Source organism: Diadema antillarum, unplaced genomic scaffold (assembly GCF_040938485.1).
Source record: "Diadema antillarum isolate AM-2024a unplaced genomic scaffold, OU_Dant_1.0 seq00000490_RagTag, whole genome shotgun sequence".
Classification (NCBI taxonomy): domain Eukaryota; kingdom Metazoa; phylum Echinodermata; class Echinoidea; order Diadematoida; family Diadematidae; genus Diadema; species Diadema antillarum.
Genome location: NW_027271451.1, coordinates 153,673 through 173,477, shown reverse-complemented (window position 1 = coordinate 173,477; position 19,805 = coordinate 153,673). Strand labels below are relative to the sequence as shown.

Here is a 19,805-nt window from a genome sequence, read left to right as displayed (position 1 = left end):
TTTATCTTTATAATATGATTATTTTACATATAATAAATAAATAAAAATAATAACTTTTGACTATCATTTTTATGCGCGCTATGTGTCTGCTGTTATACGGTTGGGGCAAATAAGTTCTGGTGCATGCTGATGGCAAACTCTGATCAGCCCGGCTCGTTACATTGAGCAGGCTTCTCGGTCGCGCACACAGACCTAGATCCCTCATTTGCCGCACTCAGGACCCTCTGCCCAACGCATGTATATATGGTGCACAAGCAGACTCCCGAATACGATATATAAACATCAAAATTATAATATTATTTCATATATACTTTCCATTAAATAAACATATAATTTACAATAATTCATTTTTTTTTCATTATGTAATAAGCAAACATCCGGTTGTGCAGTGTGCAAATCTAAATTAGATAAAACTCAAAAGATAATTATCTGTATAACTCTAGAAGACTTATATAAGTCTTTTAGAAAACCTTCTTGTTCTCTTCACATATGAGATTAATGCCCTCAAATGATCAACATTTTTTGTGGATAATACTTTTCTGATATCCCGTTGATCTTTGCCTCCAATGTCTGCGATCAACATGGCTCTCTCTATCAAATATTTCGGACAATCATATAAAAAATGACTTAAATTTTCCTTTTCGGGGCAATAGGGGCAGTTGCCTGTTTCATGCAAATTTACTTTCCACTTATCATAATTCAGTCCAATATTACCCATACGGACTTGATGAATAAGTATTTGTTCTTTCCTGTTTTTTAATCTGCATTCATATTTTCCACTTACATACTTCTGTACTTCTTTTAAAGGGGACTGTGTTTCTTCCCATCTTTTTGCCACTTCTTATTAAAATAACTACTCAAAACACATTTAACTTCCATCTTGTTGAGTCTTTATGAACGCGGTGAGCCTTTATGAACGCGGTGCGCTTATGAGCCTTTATGAACGCGGTGCGCTTAGTCTTTATTCAAGGCAGCAAAGGGAATATCCAAAGGGTTATGATGTCAACAGTTGTCACGCGGTGAGGTTAGTCTTTATTCAAGACGGCGAAGGGAATATCCAAAGCTTCTGATAGAGTGTATATCCCTTTATTTAAAAAAAAAAGAAGGAATTCCTCGTGAATTTTGCTGTATTTTTCAATTATTCATCATTTTTCGGTGAAAACGCTACGGTGAAAACGCTAATACCACGCCAATGTCGCTTTATTTCCATCCAACAATGAAAGATAATGCAAAAACGATGTACCAGTACACTACAGTACATTATGATAAATAATATTGGAAATGAACAGAGTGATTTTGGTTTAAAACTGATGTATTTGTTGAGAGGGTAGTATAAAAACAGTATAGAAAGTCCCTTTTATTAGGATCTTACGATATGATAACGGTACATTGTTTTGTTTTGTTTTTCTTTTAGCAGAATTTAAGGCTTCTAGAATTGTCTCTCGACCCTGCAAAATCTTGCGTAGTTCTTACGATGTTCGCACGACGTTCGTCCATCCGCCTTGCGAGGAGAGGGTTTCGTACGAAGGTAAAAAAAAATCTTGAACAAGACCATTGACCAGGCTACGAACTTACGAACGGTCTACGAACGGTCAACGAATGCTGGTTTCGTACGGCCTTCCTAAGAAGATCGTGCGAAATTGTCTAAAAATCGTTCGTACGGCGTTCATAGCAGTTCGTAAAGGCATTTGTGACCGAGCCTTTATAGATACTGACCTGCGCATTTATTTCTGCATGTGCGTCAATCAAGCAGAGCACAATATCCTCTAAGCCTTTCCTAGCAGCATAATGGAGAGGCGTTTGTCCGGCCATATCCCTCACGTTTACATCGGCATTGTGCTGCAGAAGGATCTCAGTTATGTCGCCTCGATTCCTGTGAATTGTTGAACGTACATTATAGAAAAATTGAGGTAGTGTGATCCCAATCAGAGATAAATTGCGTAAATTTCGTTCTGAACGGCCGTTTTTGTTGACTCATTCTTGTTTATCGGCTTTAAAGTTTGACATTGTCTATACTGTCTATATAATGTATGGATATACATTTGATATTCAAAATATGAATTTCAATTTATTTCAATCAAAGCCGGCAGCAAAGATTTTGTACATAATTATATTAGGCAACATTAACAAGGCTGCATCTACAAAATAATTTGCTCAAAATAAATGTCTAAGTATTTGGTTATCAAAATAATCATGACATCTATGAGGAGTCGGCAGGCCTTGCATAGCATATAGTGACCTAAAATGAAGTTCAAAATCTTTGTCGTGCACGTTTTCTGCTGTCGACGAAGGAATCGGTTCTTCATATTATAAGCACCACATTGATAATGAAGCCAACTCTTTGGCAAGATATTCGCAAGTTTCTGATAATATCCATAAAAATCTTTGATTTGTGCTTGATTTCGATAACGGTCTTCGTCATATCCTGTTCAAACACAAAAGTTGGAAGTAATGGATCCATAAAATTATTTGGATTTTAGTCCAAATAGACTACTCACCGGGCGTACAGAGAAAAATATGAAAGAGGTAGGCCTACATCGGGGTTATCCACTAGACCGACATCCACGAGTCATACGGCCCACGGGTTCGACACTGAAAATAGGTCCATAAGCCCGCTAGCTCGACACAAAGCAAGTGAGACTCGTTACTTCGACGGGAGGAAACAAGGCCCACGAATTAGGCACTAGATAGAAAAGGCCCACGAGATCGACATTATATGACATTATAATTCACGAAATGTGTTAGTCTCCTGAGCATCTTTTTTTTTCTCCTTCTTCGTAGAATCGAACTCAGGGCTGTATGCGTGCGTGGGTGTCGAACTCGTGAATTGGCAACTGGCATGCCTCCGCAACAACGCATTCTCCCAATAGGTCTAGAGTACCTCTTGACGATGTGAGAAAATAGATTTACGTAACTGCCCCCCCCCCGTAAAACACACACACACACACACACACACACACACAAACAAACACACAAACACATAAAGCAAAAGCAAATGATTCGTTCGTCGAAAATGAGTCGAGTGTTTACTTTCTTTGAGCTGAATTTTATTTGGATGGATGTCTTCTTACTCTCGCTTGACCTCTGATTCCCATCACCGCACTCAGACACACCCATCCTCTGCCAGGACAACTTTCTCCCATAACACATTGAGTACTGTTAATTCATGAGTATGATACATGTACGTTGTACCTAGTTTTTATTACTTCAAAGCATTGATTTATTCTCCTAATATGGAGAAGAAGCGTAATTAAAATACTTGAATTTTAGCATTTCAACCTGACTGTTGACCCAATGGTTCAAAAATTTTGAATAGAATCAAAGTCAGGCAGTACATGCATATACCAAGTTTCATGATATCACCTTGAGCCATTTCCGAGACATGGGGAAAAAGTAAATTTCAACTTCTTCATTTACCTTTAACCTTTGATATCTGACCCCACAGCCCAAAAGCTTATCAGAGCAGCTTCATCTTGTAATACATCATATATTACAAGATGAAAAAACTTATACTTGTCATGTATACATCTAGTTAAAAAAAAACGCCTTCAGGCATTGCATATATACAGGGGAAATAGTGACAGTCTTAAGAATTCAACGTGACCTTTGACCCTTGACCTTTGACTCCATGACCCAAGAACTCCAAACAGAATCACTCAGGCAGCACATACGTATTCAATTGCATGACGATACCCTGAGTAATTTTCGAGATATGGAGATATAATGATTTTTTTTTTTTGCATTTGCACTTGACCTTTAAACTTTGACCAAATGGCCCGAAACTTTCCATAGTGAATCTGTATCTGGTGACGCATGTTTACACTATAAGTTTCAAGAAAATACCATCAGCATTGCGTAGATATGGGGGAAATAGTGACAGTTTAAGTTGACCTTGACCTTTCACCTTTGATCGATCTTGAGCATTTTCGACAAATGTTGATAGGCACAACTTCGTACACTCATACGCCAAGTTATATTTGGATACCTCAATGGTTCTTAAGTTATGTTAATGTAACACAGCAGGTTAGATACAATTGACACAGGACTCCATCATTTTGTTCAGTTTGTGGCAGACTTTATTTTGAGGGTGGCCCTCTTGAGCTCTCTTGAGATTTGACTCGTGCAAAGTGACTTCCAAGTCACCCAGTGAACTTGAACTCAAGTTCAGATCTCTTGTTTCTCCACAAACTTTGTTGAAACTTCTGGAACTTTTGAGCTAAGACATGCTTCCATCCATCATGCTCCAAGTGTTTCCCTGGTCCCCAACCACATTTTGATGACTACACACAACCCTGAACACTGTATGGTCAATGCTTCATGTTTCACTAAAACAATAGGGTGTGTGAGACACACATTAGGTTTCTTTTGTACCTCAGCAAAAAGAAAACAAAAAATGTGAGAGCGTAGTCTACACCTTTCAGACCCACAAGATTAGACTCAAAACTAGACTCGAGTAAGGCACTAATGCCAATTCAAATTGTACGTTGCTTGGTTGCAGAGATTACCCTAACTGGTCTGTTACATTATGTTGTCCACAAAATTGATTACGGACGGACGGACGGACAACGCGAAAACAATGTCTCCGGCGACACTTCATGGCGGAGGCATAAAAAGAATGTCTTCCAAAATGCCCGTTTCTGTCGGAAATGCCACAATGTCATCAAAACAGGGAGAGTGCACGTACATAAAATTTAGGGCCTATAATCCTTTTTTTTTTTGAAAACGTAGTCACCGAAAAAAAAAAATCATTGTTCCTATCTGAAAGCTGAATCAAATATCTGGCTATCTATAAGAGGAGGAGAAGAATGAATGAGAAGTTTAAGACAATTAAAGACCGTTTTCTTTTTGTTTGATGGAGCAGAAATATTACTGCAAGGCGGAGGGATACCTTTTAATCGCGGAGTGGAGTGGAGTCAGGCCCTCGTCAGTCCTTTCGTCAACTTTGGCTCCAACCTTCAACAGTTCAAGCACACACTCTGCACGCCCACTTATGCACGCAAGGTAAAGTGGTGAAGAACCGTTTGCAGACTACAAGTATAGATCCGAAAAAGAGCATAAAAATAACAGAAAGTAAGACATTTAGGCCCGAATTCACGAAGGTGGTACAAATGAAACCATGGTTTAAACCATAGACAAAACCATGGAGAGCCAAGTGTCGCATGGAATATTTCGTTACGAAATCAGTCATTTCGTCTATAAAATGATTATTTTGCAACGAAATGACAATATTTTGTAACTAAATGAACATTTTCGTCCATTAAATGATAATTTCGTTAACGAAACGGTCATTTGGTCGACAAAATGACCAATTTCGTAACGAAATATTCCGTGCGACGCTTGGCTCTCCATAGTTTTTGTCCATGGTTTAAACCATGGTTTAATTTGTATCACCGTCGTAAATTCGGGCCTTACTGTTCAAAACAGGTGTAACGCATGAACATCCTGAACGTGTATGTAAGATTGTGAAACTTCCTAGATTCTCTCACAACATACGATCACACACCCACATCTATCACCCACTCCCCACCCCCTCCTCCCCCACTTGTACACTAACGCACTCATACATAACATGTGATAGATGCTGATATAGCGTATTATTTGCATTACTCCAGCTTAAGGCCGTGTCACACCTTTCCGGGCAAGCTAACCGGTCTTGTTGCGTGGATGGATTTCCGCAAGCAGGAAAATTTTCCGCGGGCGGACAAGAATGTTTGCGAGTTTCGCACCTGTTTCTTACCTACCAGACACGTACTACTTACCTTCTACATGCGTATATTCCGTGTGACCTGCGTGAGAGCTTTGAAACCGATCCTTTTTCTGTTACGAGCGACTTACAGGTACTGAGATGTACCTGCGTCGGAGTTGCATGCGAGGTGCTGCTGGTAAGGGTCTCACACTGGTGATCTGCGTGTACCTCTGCGAGCGAATCCCCATAACTCACCCGGAACACGTTTTGAGCATGCTCAAGGCCTTGTTATACCGCATCTGGGGAAGTTTTGCGGCTTGACTTGCGGGGAAACGAATTTGCTACACGGAGCTCCCCACAGTTGGTCCGCACTTAACAGTACTTAGCGCGTATCTCGCCTGTAGTAGCCCAGAGGTGCGCACGCAAGTCCGATTTAACCGCAGCCAGGTTTTGAGCATGACCAAAAATCTTTTCCGGGTGATGAGTCGCGGGGATGCCCGGAGAGGTCCTCGCAGGACGCCAGTAGGAGGCCCTTATTAGCGGAAGCACCTCGCAGGCAACTCCAATGCAGGTACTTCGCAGTCCCGTATGCAGCCAAGATGATGATATTCTGTGGGACTTCTGACATTCTTTCAGAGGAATTCCTTCACTGAGTTGTCAGCCCCGACGCGACTGGTACAAAGGTCACACAGTAAACTCGTAAGTAGAACGCGTCCAGCAAGTAAGACACATGCACTGACTTGCTCAAATCCTTGTCAGCCCTCAGGAATTGTCAGGTATATGCTGGAATATTCCTACCCTCAACAAGCCCGCGTAACTTCCCCGGAAAGGTGTGACAGGGCCTAAACATAGTTGCGGGTAAAAAGATTTACGTGCGCACCTCCGGGCGACTACGGATGAGATACGTGCAATGCACTGTCATGTGCGGGTCATCTGCGGGGACCTCCGAGTATAGTAAAAATTGTTCTTCGCAAGTCGTATACGCAAGGCTTGCCCGGAAAGGTGTGACACGGCCTTTATAGACACTGTAAGTTGGGTTCTCCGTATCTTTATTTTTATGTTCCTTCTCATGATGCAACATGTTAGGCATACTTGACTTTAATAGCAAAAAATGTGCACTTTTCGTGAATCTGTACCAATAAACCTAAATGAGTCGTTCGGGATTTAAGGCCTCCTTTCACTGAAGTGTAAATAAAGTCTCCATGAGGAATGATTTTACCAGGGAGGTGTTTCCTCTCACCTCCCTGATTTTACGCACATTGCATAATTATATTTTGGTAAAAAGTGTTCAAGCCTTACATATGATTATCATAATCTGTTCATCTACTATCGCTAACTAATGTGAACGATACATTGTGAGATCAGAAGTATAAAAAAAGTAAAGTGTGCTTTGTTTTGCCGGAATATGGAAGTAGAATTTGAATCAAATTGAATTCATGATAGACACATCTCAATGTGGTTATCCTTATGATAATGACGTTTCACTAGATATGTTTTTGTGATATTGCTCGTCAGATGTGAATCTATCACATGCACAAATATGCCTAATGATATGGGGGGGAAAATGGCTTCTTCACTCCGTCATCTAGATTCTTTTCATTCTCTAGAGGTTACAGATGGAGTTTGAGCCGTCAGGCAGACACTTAATTTGAGCAGTAAACAATTTCATTTATTTTCGAAGATATTATGTTTGAACATAATAATAGCTCTTCCGAGATCCCGGTAAGGATTAGCCACTAACTACTTGCATAATTCTTTAGATACTGACCCGCGGATTTATTTCTGCATGTGCGTCACTAAAGTAGCGCACAAGACTCTTGTGGCCACCCTTAGCAGCATAATGGAGAGGAGTTAGTCCGTCCTTATCCCGCACGTTCACATCGGGCTTGTACTTCAGAAGGATAGGAGTTAAGTCACGTCGATTTCTAGGAATTGATAAATATAGACGGAAAAAAGGGGCAGGCAGTGTGATCCCATTCCAACTTTAACTGCGTAAAAGCCCCTTAGTAGGCCCAGTAGGCCCAATTGCAACGCTTCTACAGATGACACTAATTAAACAGGGCCTACATGCCTCTGTCGGTACATACGTGCACATTATTACGACATCATGTTTGCTACTGCTATTGCAATTATGTGAAATGCTTCCATTTGCAGCTTATTGATTGGCCAAGGAAAAACGGGGCACTCATCATTTAACCCGTGTGTAATACGGAATCTGTGGAATGCCAACGCGGGGTGATTCTTCGCCGGAGAACGCCCGGAGAGGTATTTTAAGACAGCGCAGACCTTTTTGTGTATTCGTTTTTACAAGGATATCATCAACCTTTTTATTTCAATTTTCTCCAACAGTTATATATATGAATTCAATTAATTTACCGAATGAGTCATCATGACAAGGGTATAATGATGATTTACACTGATGTATATACACGTACCTCTAGTTTTCTATGTAAATTTTGATTCATTGAATAACATTGTCATGACACTTAACATTATGACCCGAATTCACGAAGGTGGTACAATTGAAATCATGGTTTAAACAATGGTTTCAATATTATACTACATTCGTGAGTTCGAGCCTATATGGCTGTACCTTGTATATTCATATATTGCTTTCGGTTTATTCATTCATAGGCAGTGAAAAGGATAAGATTAGTGAAGGTTAAAATTTCAATATTCTGCCCACTTCCCACAAAAAAGCAGTGCGGTCCGATATGCATTTTTCACGAAATGAGATATCGATCATTTATGTTTCTATATACCCAAGCCGCTCGAAAGTAATGAGATTTTAAATGTAACTTCATCACGCAATTATGATATATTTACACGTAAGTGTAAATAGATTTAATTGCCACTTATCTGGGCTGTTGACTTACCATTCCAACATTCCAATATGATGCGACAGGTTTTAAGCATGCGCGAAATGATTGCATCTCCCCCTTGTTTGTTCTTTAGTTTTTTGTTTGTGTTTTTGTATTTGACATAATAACAAGCGAAGGAACAGAACACAAATATTTCGTTTGTGACTGTTTACAATGCATTTCCAACCGGGCCGTGATAAGCACCGTTGATAATAACATGTACTACAATTCACTCAAGTGCCCCACCATCAACTGGAACTGCATTGAAATCACGTATGGCTCTTAAAGGATATCACCCTCTACATGCTCTACATTCTGATATTAGAACAACAAAGAACGTCTCCCATACAGGTTTGTTTATTTTGTAATGCAACATAATCACTTGATAATCATGAAAAAAAAGAAGAGTGTATGTACATCATGACATGATCATAATATCCATCTTTTGAAAAACGCAGTCGCCGTAAAAATGCATAGTAACTGTTCCTGTCTCTTACAGTGAATCAATTATCTTCTTCATTAGATATCCAGCTTTCTTCATTGAAGTAAAAAGTATATAGAAGATGAATGAATAGCAAGCTTGTCAAATAGACAAAGGTCGCTTTCCATTTCCTTAATAGAGCAGAGATACCAACTGGAACGCGGAGGGATACCTTTTAGTCACAGGGTGAAGAGGAGTCAAGCCCTCGTCGGTCCTTTCGTCAACATTGGCTCCAGCTTTCAAAAGTTCATGCACACAGTTCACATGCCCATTTATGCACGCAAGGTAAAGGGGTGAAGAGCCGTTTGCAGACTACACAGGAACAAGAAGACAACAGAAAGTAATTTCTTGTACAAAAAAAACAGTTATGAAATAGTAAAAGATTCTACCAACGAAAGAAAAACAGGAACGGAATAAAAGAAAAACCTATACACCTGAACATATCGAAAAAGTGTAAGATTGTGCGACTCAGTAAATTCTCTTATGAAAAAAACAAACAAACAACCCACACACACACACGCGCGCGCACCCTTACCCTCACACATATACGTACTCACAAATATAGTTTATATATAAATATACTTGTGTATATAATGTCTATTTGTTTAACTGTATAGCTTGTAAACGGAGAAATTTTGTTCCCCGGGTAACCTTTATAAGTTCTTTCGTATTCTAATATTATGAAGATGCAACCTGTTAGACCTATTTGACTATTTCTGTAGACGGAAGCCTAAACATTGCAGAAAACAACGGAACGATTTTTCGTACACTTCGTAACTGTGATTCGCTATATAATGTTTCATTATTCTTCCACATTATACTTTGTTCATCTCACATTTTTTTAAATGTGAATTAACGAAGTATCTGTAACATTAGAATATCCCATATATAAATATCATATATAATATACACTCACAAAGGATGTTTCTATCACGTTTTAATAACTCAGATGTCTTTTCAAGATCATTATCTTTGTCACATGTGGATACATATCATGCAGAAATTAACATCGTTATTGTTTTCTAATGTGTTTATTGTGTTCTAATTGTTCAATTTTTTCTAATGTGAACTAACGAAGTATTTGCGACATTAGAATATCACACGCACACAAACAAACACAGACATGCACACACATAAAGGGTGTATCTATCACGTTTTAACAGCTAGATGTCTTTTTATGATATCTTTGTAAGATGTGGACTCACTGCATGCAGACATATAATTAAGTATCAACATTGGTTTTTTCACTCCGATATGCAGACTTCTTTCAATTCTTTAGAGTTTAAAAATATAATTTGAAGGGTCAGCCAGACTTTTAATCAAAACTGTAAATATTCTTATGATTTTCTTGTAGTCTCAATGATATATTTTACGTATGATGAGTTCTTCCCTGATCCCAGGAAGGATAACTCCTTGCCTTATGTTTTTATACTGACCCGCGGATTTATTTCTGCGTGTGCGTTAATCAAGCACCGTACAATATCCTCTTGGCCATTCCTAGCAGCATAATGAAGGGGCGTTTGTCTGGTCTTATCCCGCACGTTCACATCGGCCTTGTGCTGCAGAAGGATCTCAGTTATGTCACCTCGATTACTATAAATGATTTTGTATACATAGACAAGAGAGAAGATCAGGTAGTTTAGATCTCATTTTAAGTTTAACTGCATAAACTTAGTTCCCAACGACCTGTTTGTTTATTCCTTTTTTTTTTACACGGACACCATCAACCATTTTATTTCCATGTACGCCAAAAGTTTTGTTTTGCATTCATTAACATCTATTATACTGTATTTCTCAAAATGATTTGTTACCATGACATTTAATTGGAAGTAACTACATTTTCAAAAATAATTCGTTATCATCTCAACACAAGAAGACGTCAGAATTCTGAAAGGTTAAATATACAAATCTGCTCAGAATATATTTGTCTATAGTTGTTTGCTAAATTTGGTGCTTGTAGACAAATTTGGAAGATACTGCTCTTTGCAATCATGAAAAAATTGAGTTTTCAACATGTTTTTCAGAAAATTGAATTCATCACATGAAAAAAGATTGTTCATTGAGTATTTTCATCCAAAAAATACAGATAATCGACATAAGTGTCAGATACTGCGGAGGTGTTTTTCGGGGGGGGGGGGGGTAGGCTTGGACAACCGCAAGAAGGCTGCATCAAGTAGAAACTGAATCAATATAAATGTCAGGGTATTGGTTATCAATCATCCTCGTGAAATTGACAGGCCTTGAATTGCAGTTTGTGTTATTCGGCTGGAATTCAACATTTCGTCGTGCTCATTCTTGTCAATTAAAATATCGGCTCTTCATGTCAGCAGCACTAACAAAAAAAAGAAAAGACACCCCCTTGGTATTCGCCAGTTTTTGATAATACATGTACCGATAAAATTTATTTTTGATTTTGTGGTTGATTTTGATAACGGTCTTAGTCACATCCTTTTCAAGCATCAAGTTGAAAATAACGCCTCCGCGGGATTTTGATAAAGTTCAGAATGATAGACTACGTGTCAAATGTCTCTTGTGATAGGGAAGTGATAAACGAGGAACATGACAACTATGTACCTCTATCATGTCGATGTCGATCGCAAATCTTCCCTCTAGCCGTGTCAGCAATTAGCGCGGAAGTTATGCCATTTGTGGCGGCTCTTTAAGTAGTGCATATCTCATGCACAAACCAACATCCAATACCGTTAGGAACTTTACTGAGAAAAGCGATGGGACCGAACACAAATATTTCATAATGTTTATAATGCATTTCCATCCGGCCGGGTCCGCATAAGCACCGTTGATAATAACATGTTCTACTCAGATGACCCATCATCACCATGGAATGTGTGAAAGTTACAGAAGCTATCTGAATTGACTGAGCAAAACAAATTGGCAACAGCACACACATGCACACATCTAAATTTTTACCTATGTCGCCAAATACTTTCTCAATCAAGACTAGCCATGTATTTCAAGCAATATTGTCAAGTGATCAATCTATCCGCCTATTTCCATAAGCTCCTTGACACTTTGGCATGCAAAAAAGTGAAGGTAGGAAGGGGGAGTTCAATCAATGAGTAGACTGGTAACTACTAGTGCGACATTATGTGGTAAATTACCTTGATGGCATATGAAAACAAACCCGATCTACTATAGAAACAATGCCTAGCTCACTCTGGAGCTGTAGAAGGATATTGCCATCAACTGTGGTGCTAGGGGAAAAAAGTCTTCCATATTGATAAAAAACATAATCTTTCTTACAGTAATGCAACACAATAGTAAATAGGATGAATGTAAATCTCAAAGCTTGATACTGGGAATCTGGGATATCTTCAATAAGTTAAAAGGAGAAGACGAATGGATGAGTAGTAAAAGATAAACTGAAGACAATTGAAAGGCCTTTTTCGGTGGTTTTCGTTGGGTGGAGAGATACCTTTCAACCGCGGTGTGCAGAGGAGTCAAACCCTCGTCAGTCTTCTCGTCAACTTTGACCCCAGCTTTCACAAGTTCATACACGCAGTTCACATGCCCATTCTGGCAAGCAAGGTGGAGGGGAGAAGTACCGTCTCTAGACTAAACAAAAGTATCAAGATAAGATTAAACATAAAGATTTTTTTTTTTCAAGACAGCCGTAATGGAATGGTAAAAGATATTTTTACCAACAAAAGACACTGAAGAAGGAACGGAACAATTTTTTTTCCAATACAGATGAGCATCACGGAATAGTGTAAGATTTTGACTCCCTATAGATTCTCTCTCAAACACACACCCTCACACGCACACACACACACACACACACACACACACACATACACATACATATCGTGTATGTAGCCCTACATTAGTATTTCTGTATAGCTTATAATCACAGTGAGTTGGGTTCCCCGTCAGTTAAGTTTCATCTCATTCTGTGAAGGTGCAACCTCTTATAGTAACCACGTATAATAATTTCATGTAATCTGTAAAAATTAAATAATTCCGGTATAAGTGTTTCCTTTGACGGAAGCGTTTAAAGACTCCTTGGGGATTTTTTTTTTCTTCTACATTCCACAATTGTGTTTCGTTATAAAATGTTTAAGTCTTGCATATTTTACTCTGTTCATCTCACATTGGTGACTATTATGTACACGATCGGCACTAATTTTAGGAGGTATTTCCATACTGTGTCAGTCAGACATCTTGATTTGAGCTGTAAGGATTTTATCTTGTTTTAAGCAAACGGATCCATTAGCACGTATCATGAGCTCTTCCGGGATCTCAGGAACATGAGAAAGGATTGCTGCTTGCATTATGCTTTATCTTGATACTGACCCACGAATCTATTTCTGCATGTGCGTCAATCAAGAAGCGCACAAAATCCTCTTGGCCATTAGTAGCAGCATAGTGGAGAGGCGTTTGTCCGTCCTTGTCCCGCACGTTTACATCGGCCTTGTGCTGCAGAAGGATCTCAAGTATGCCACCTCGATTCCTGTGAAATGATAAACATAGATGAGAGAAAGGATATATATGTATATATATATATATATATATATATATATATATATGTATATTTTTGCGAAAGAAGTCACCGCTACAACAGCTTTTTGGCTTCTCCTGAATAATTTTGCATATTTATGTAAGATATGAGAAAGGAAGGAGAAATCGGTGCGTAGCTTTGACATCATTATGCCTGAATCGCTATGACGTCTCCGTGGCCAAGCGGTTAAGGCGTCGGGGTTCCATGCCAAAGACCCGGGTTCGATCCCCGGCGGAGACCAATTTTTCAACTCTTGCGCGCCTCCCTTGGCTTCTCCTGAATAATTTTGCATATGTAAGATATGAGAAAGGAAGGAGAAATTGGTGCGTAGCTTTGACATCATTATGCCTGAATCGCTATGACGTCTCCGTGGCCAAGCGGTTAAGGCGTCGGCGTTCCATGCCAAAGACCCGGGTTCGATCCCCGGCGGAGACCAATTTTTCAACTCTTGCGCTTTTCCAAAAAGGATGAACAGTAAGAGGAATAATGATGTCAAAGCTACGCACCGATTTCTCCTTCCTTTCTCATATCTTACATATTAAATATGTATGTATATATATTCACCATTCATTTCGGAACTGTACAAGTTTTTGGTGGCCATCTTGAACATCTCAAAACCCTCAACGATGCAAAAGTTGCATCATGCAGATTCGGATTCAGCACCCTCAAAACAGGGTAAACCCACCAACTGATTTCAAGTTTTCATCATTTATGAAGGAAATACCTGAGAATTTCCGTTTTAGGCGGCCATTCTTGCAGCCATCTTCAGCATTTGAAAAATCACCAAGAATGCATAAGCAGCGCCTTGAGATAGGGTATATCTATGCATCCTTGTTTTCAAATTTTTCACCATTTAGAAGGAAATACATGGGAATTTCTGTTTTGGCGGCCATTCTGGCGGCAATCTTGAATATCTCAAAATTCTCAAAGATGCAAGAGTTGCATCATACAGATTCGCATTCAGCTTCCCCGAAATAGGGTAAAATCATCAAAACAAAAATGGGTGGACGGTAAGACAAGGTAAGGCCCAAAATCTGACTTTGGCACCGGAACTATTGCTGGCCGGCATGGTAGAGGTAAGCGCTCTATTCATTCTGAATAGGTCCCGAATCAGAGCAGAATCGCCAATCTGGCTACATTCGCGAGGCTATTCTGGTCATTCTGACCGCTAATTCGACCTATTCGGCTGCTATTCGGCCGTATTCTGGCCTATTCGGTTCACTTGCTCTTGCTCTGTATTCGGATAATGATTCGGATGGATTCGGGGAGGTATTTGGGACATCCTGGGCAGATTCGGCTCTATTCGTGATATTCGGGTCTATTTGGCTAGATGATTCGGGCCGTTAGTCAGATAATGATACAAATAGGCCCGAATCTGCTCGGAATGCCCCGAATGCCTCCCCGAATCAAACCGAATTCCATCCGAATACAACCCGAATGTGGCCCGAATGAAATTTTTCGGGGACACATTCGGGAATAGTTTTGAGGGTATTCGGCTGGTTTTGACCATTTAAAAACGAGCCGAATTGTTCCAGAAACCCTTCTGATTTTTTGCCCATTTGGGGAAGGAGAACAGAATGCTTCCGAATCCACCCGAATCTTATTATGTGTATTCGCTTGGATTTGCAGCTCCGGTGTAACCGAGGCTTACTCGAGGCTTAATACTGATCTTTCGAAAGACGCAATCAACATAAAAATTCATTGTTCCTATCTGAAACTCTCTCTCTCTCTCTCTCTCTCTCTCTCTCTCTTTGATAAGATGAATCAACTAAGAATGAATGAGAAGTTCAAGACAATGACCGTTTTTCTTTTGTTTTGTAGAGCGCATGCAGATACCAACTAAAAGCAGAGGAATACCTTTTAATAACGGAGTGAAGAGGCGTGAATCCCCTCTCAGTCCTTTCGTCGACATTGGCTCCAGCCTTCAAAAGTTCATGCACACAGTTCACATGCCCATTTATGCACGCAAGGTAAAGGGGTGAAGAACCGTTTGCAGACTACACATGAGCATGAAAATAAAAGAAAGTAAGACATTGAACAAAACAGCTGTAACGAAATAGTAACAGATAATTCTCTTCACAAAAGAAAACCAAAGGAACAGAATGAAAAAAAAAATCCTCCAGTACACATAAGCATCCCGAAATAGTGTGAAATTCTGAGACGTCACAGATTCTCTCACAAATCATACACAAACACACTGTCTCTTTTCTCTCTCTCTCTCACACTGCACATAGCATAATTATGTGTATGATTATGGGTATATGTATAGTTGTTAACTGCATGTAACTTGTAAAGAGAATAGCCTACATGCGGTTTTCGGTAAATCTCCAAGTTCCTTCTCATTTCATATGAAATCTTGTTAGGCATACTTTACCATTTACTTTGTTTTTCATGCAAACTGTACCAACGAAAAAGCCGACACTCTTTTTTATACTTTTTATGCGTACTTATTCATAATTATATTTCGTAATGAAATGTTTCATTAGTCCTGCATATTACACCCTATTCATCTCACATCGTTAACTGAAATGTGAACGATGTATTGTGAGATCAGAATATATCACAAAAATAATGAAGTATGTAACACTATATGTTTTGTCGAAACATAAAAAAACAACAATTGAATCGAATTTCGCATAAATTTGAAGTCCTGGATTTAAACACACCTGAATATGGTTATCCCCATATTACGTTTCAGTAGATATCTTCTCATAGTGATGTTTGTCATGCACACACACACACAAAAGAATCAACAAATTGGCTTCTTCACTCCGTCATGCAGATTCTTTCAATTCTTTAGATTTTATAGACGTAGTTTAAAGGGTCAGCCAGAATTATCTTCATTCAGGTTCAAGATTTGCATGTACGTATCATGAGCTCTTCCGGAATCCCAGGTAGGATTGCTGCTTGCGTTATACTTAAGATGGATATACTGACCCGTGGATTTATTTCTGCGTGTGCTCCAATCAAGCAGCGCACAATACCCTCTTGGCCATTTGTAGCAGCATAATGGAGAGGCGTTTGTCCGGCTTTATCCCGCACGTTTGCATCGGCCTTGTGCTTCAGAAGGAGCTCAGTTATATCTCTTTGATACCTGTGAAATGATGCACGAAGACGAGAGAAAAGATAATGTATTAGTATACTGTGATCCCATTCCAAGATAAACTGCGTAAACTTAGGACTAAATGACCGGTTTTGTTAATTCAAGATTACAAGGACAATGCCAACTCTGTATATCAAGGATGACATCAGTATCACGTTCGCCAACAGTTTTGTTCAGATTTAATCAATACTGCTCACTCCACTCATCGTCGACAACAGAAAGGTGAAAATTCTGTCTGAATTTGACATAAAAAAAGAAGAAAAAACCAGTCAACTCCATGCACTCTGCGTGTGCCGTATATAATAAATAGGCAGCTATCACCCTATTTATCAGCCTAAGGAGCTCGATGTCGATTAAGTACTAATCACAAAACGTCTTCCACGCGATCAAACATAATCATGATTATCAGCGCAGAATTTATGCTATTTGTGGCAGTTTCTTCAATAATGCAAAAATTCTTAATTTTCATACATAAACCAAGAGCAGATATCAATTGAAAATGTGTTTCAGAAGCGAAAGGATAGAACAGATACATTTCTAACGCAACTTTAGTACACAAGGACACATACAAGCTATTCAGGTGCCCCATCATCACAGTGATGGCATTATGACAAAATTTGCAGAAGCTTGGTAATGGTTAACTAATCGAGCAAGACATCAGGAAAAGCATCGGAAGACACTTTAAAATCTAAAGCATTGAAGACGTATTTCATAAGTGTGATGCATCTTCTTTGGGACAATTTGTGCTCATTTCCAGAAGCAAGTCCGACAGTTTAGCAAGTGTTACCATCACAAAATAAAAGATCATTACCCTGCAGCTGACTCTTTGGCCAACGATGTGGACAAATTCAGAGCTGTCCGTCCACAGCGGTCTCTTTCTTCCACGTTGACATTCGAATTCAATAACATTTCCACTTGCTCAATTTGTCCCAATGATATCGCCTTATGAAGATCCTGTGAAAAATAACATGAGTAACGTAAGTATTGAAAGAGATAAGAACATGCACTGTTAATGCAAACGGAAATATTACAACACGAAAAATGTGTCAAACTTAATATTTGTTGAAAGATGAAAAAACAACAAAACTCAGAATCAGCTGCAAAATACAAGCACATAACTTTTTTTTGTAATGTGGTTAAGTTATTTTGCATTAAGGACATTTAAACCGTTCTATTAATAAATAAAAAAGTTATCTGAAGCATTCTATAGTGAGACTGTTAATCATTGCACAAAAGACACGAAGGTAATATTATAATAGGAACCACATCATCATGTTTGCAGAACGAATACTATTCTATCCTGTACAGTGACGGGGCGATCGTTAACGGGCTGTTAACGATCGCCCCGTCACTGTATACAGGCATGCTAACCTGGAAACATTAAACTGCACATTACTTGAATCTGAGACCCTTCTGAAGCACATAATTTCCACACAATAGATATATAATGTACAATAGATATAAAATGTACTCTTGATGAATCCCACAAGGATTGGAACAATCATCCCCTTTACTGCATTCACACTGATTCCCACTGATCAGTTACTAGCCATCCCCTTTAAACCATCAAGGTACGTACAATTTATATAACCATGTTTTACCTTTACACTATATAGATGAACACTTACCGAAGGCATTTCGTCTGTGTCGTGGTCCTCATACTGACGTAGCAAAACATTCTGCAGTTAAACAAGATTTTGAATATTACTGTCGCATTGGTTCCTTCTAAAATTTCTTAAACAAATAAATGAGCCATCAATTTAGACTTTCTTTAAATGATGACGTCTTCGAGCCATTTCGTTCTATTACGATATTGAAATGAAACATTCCTGATGAGAGCACATTTTTAGAATATTAGCTTATGTCATTGTATCAAGATAAGTATTGTGATTTCATTACGATGTAATATTTTTCTTGAAGTTATTTTGTATTTATTAAACATTCCTCTCATTTAGAAAGTAAAAGTGGACAATGTCAGTAAAGTCACGTATAAGATCGTAGACTGTGACTCAACGGCATCTTGTGCAAAGAAGACAATGACTTTCGATGTATATGTTCAGATACGTAAATAGAAATCATTATGATCAACCAACTGTCATTGACTGTTATTTTCACTGTGTCAGTATTGGCACTATTGTATTCCTCCGAAATTATTAGAAAAGGTACATTAGATATCAGATTTAATGTGGGCCTTATAATCATATGCTTTTGACCCTTTCGTAGATAGCCTTTTTGTCATTTATAATTCAATCCGAAGTCGTAAACATTCTTTTTTTTATTTTTATTTTTTGTGTATAATTCATAAGCCTTAAGTCGAAATGATTAAGACTCTTGCATACTCAGCACTAACAATTCAAGGTTATCAAAATGATACTCGGCTTTTTATTCATTTAATGACACTGAGATTCTATTACCCTGTTGGGTTGCGATGCATGCCAAGTTGGTGAAAATACGTCACGAGGTTATCAAGAAGTAAATAAAAATGTATAGGCCTACAAAGATTATGCAATACGCGCAGCGGACGACTGACTAGCACGACGCTAGCACGACGCTGATCGATCACAAGAGCTCACCTGTGGTTTAGACTGATAATGTTTTGTTGTTTCCTTCTGACATTTTTAGTATAGATATATCTGTACAAGGCCTTGATATAGCTCTAAAAGGTTCTTCTGGCATTCCGTATAGGTATGGTTCTTGTGTTGTTTATGACTGATTCCAATAGAGCGTACGCTTGTTGTGTGTGTGTGTGTGGGGGGGGGGGGGTTATTTGTATGGCTTCAATCAAAACGATTGTCACGTATATTTAGGAGTTTGTCAAACAATTTGGGGAAAGGCAGAAGGATAAACAAAGCCGAGGAAATTCGTTGCTTAAGCTAGTACTAGTGCAATTTTGGTATCCTTGGGGGATTTGAATGATTTTAATGACATTGTGTGTGAGAGGGTGTTTTTCTGATTTTTTCTGATGCCTCGCAAAGTAGTGAAGCCACCCACCCACAACACGCTAAAAAGTAGATGATTTTTCATTGCTTCATGAGAAACAATTGCTTAAAACATTAAAGTATAAAATAAATGTACCGTTTCTTCCCTACAGTATGCATTAACACTTACCGACAACATTTCGTCTGTTTCAGAGTCTTCATCCAGACTTAGCGAATTTG

General features: G+C 38.8%; 1 protein-coding gene and 2 long non-coding RNA genes across 3 annotated transcripts; all 3 read right to left on the bottom strand.

Annotated features, from left to right (window-relative positions):
- Positions 1-4,920: 4,920 nt before the first annotated feature.
- LOC139733750 (uncharacterized) lies at positions 4,921-9,313 on the bottom strand. Its single transcript, XR_011711117.1, has 3 exons — positions 9,201-9,313; positions 7,455-7,611; positions 4,921-5,028 (listed from the first exon to the last, which is right to left on the bottom strand). It is a non-coding gene; the product is annotated as an uncharacterized lncRNA (long non-coding RNA).
- Positions 9,314-10,555: 1,242 nt separating this feature from the next.
- On the bottom strand, positions 10,556-13,481 carry LOC139733749 (uncharacterized). The gene is made up of 3 exons (XR_011711116.1): positions 13,340-13,481; positions 12,462-12,601; positions 10,556-10,621 (listed from the first exon to the last, which is right to left on the bottom strand). It is a non-coding gene; the product is annotated as an uncharacterized lncRNA (long non-coding RNA).
- A 1,241-nt stretch (positions 13,482-14,722) lies between these two features.
- On the bottom strand, positions 14,723-18,303 carry LOC139733766 (uncharacterized). Its single transcript, XM_071644570.1, has 5 exons — positions 18,276-18,303; positions 17,459-17,601; positions 16,482-16,638; positions 15,402-15,541; positions 14,723-14,777 (listed from the first exon to the last, which is right to left on the bottom strand). The coding sequence occupies exons 1-5, from the start codon at positions 18,282-18,284 to the stop codon at positions 14,723-14,725; spliced, it is 504 nt and encodes a 167-aa protein (XP_071500671.1). The 5' UTR covers positions 18,285-18,303.
- Between the last annotated feature and the right edge of the window lie 1,502 nt (positions 18,304-19,805).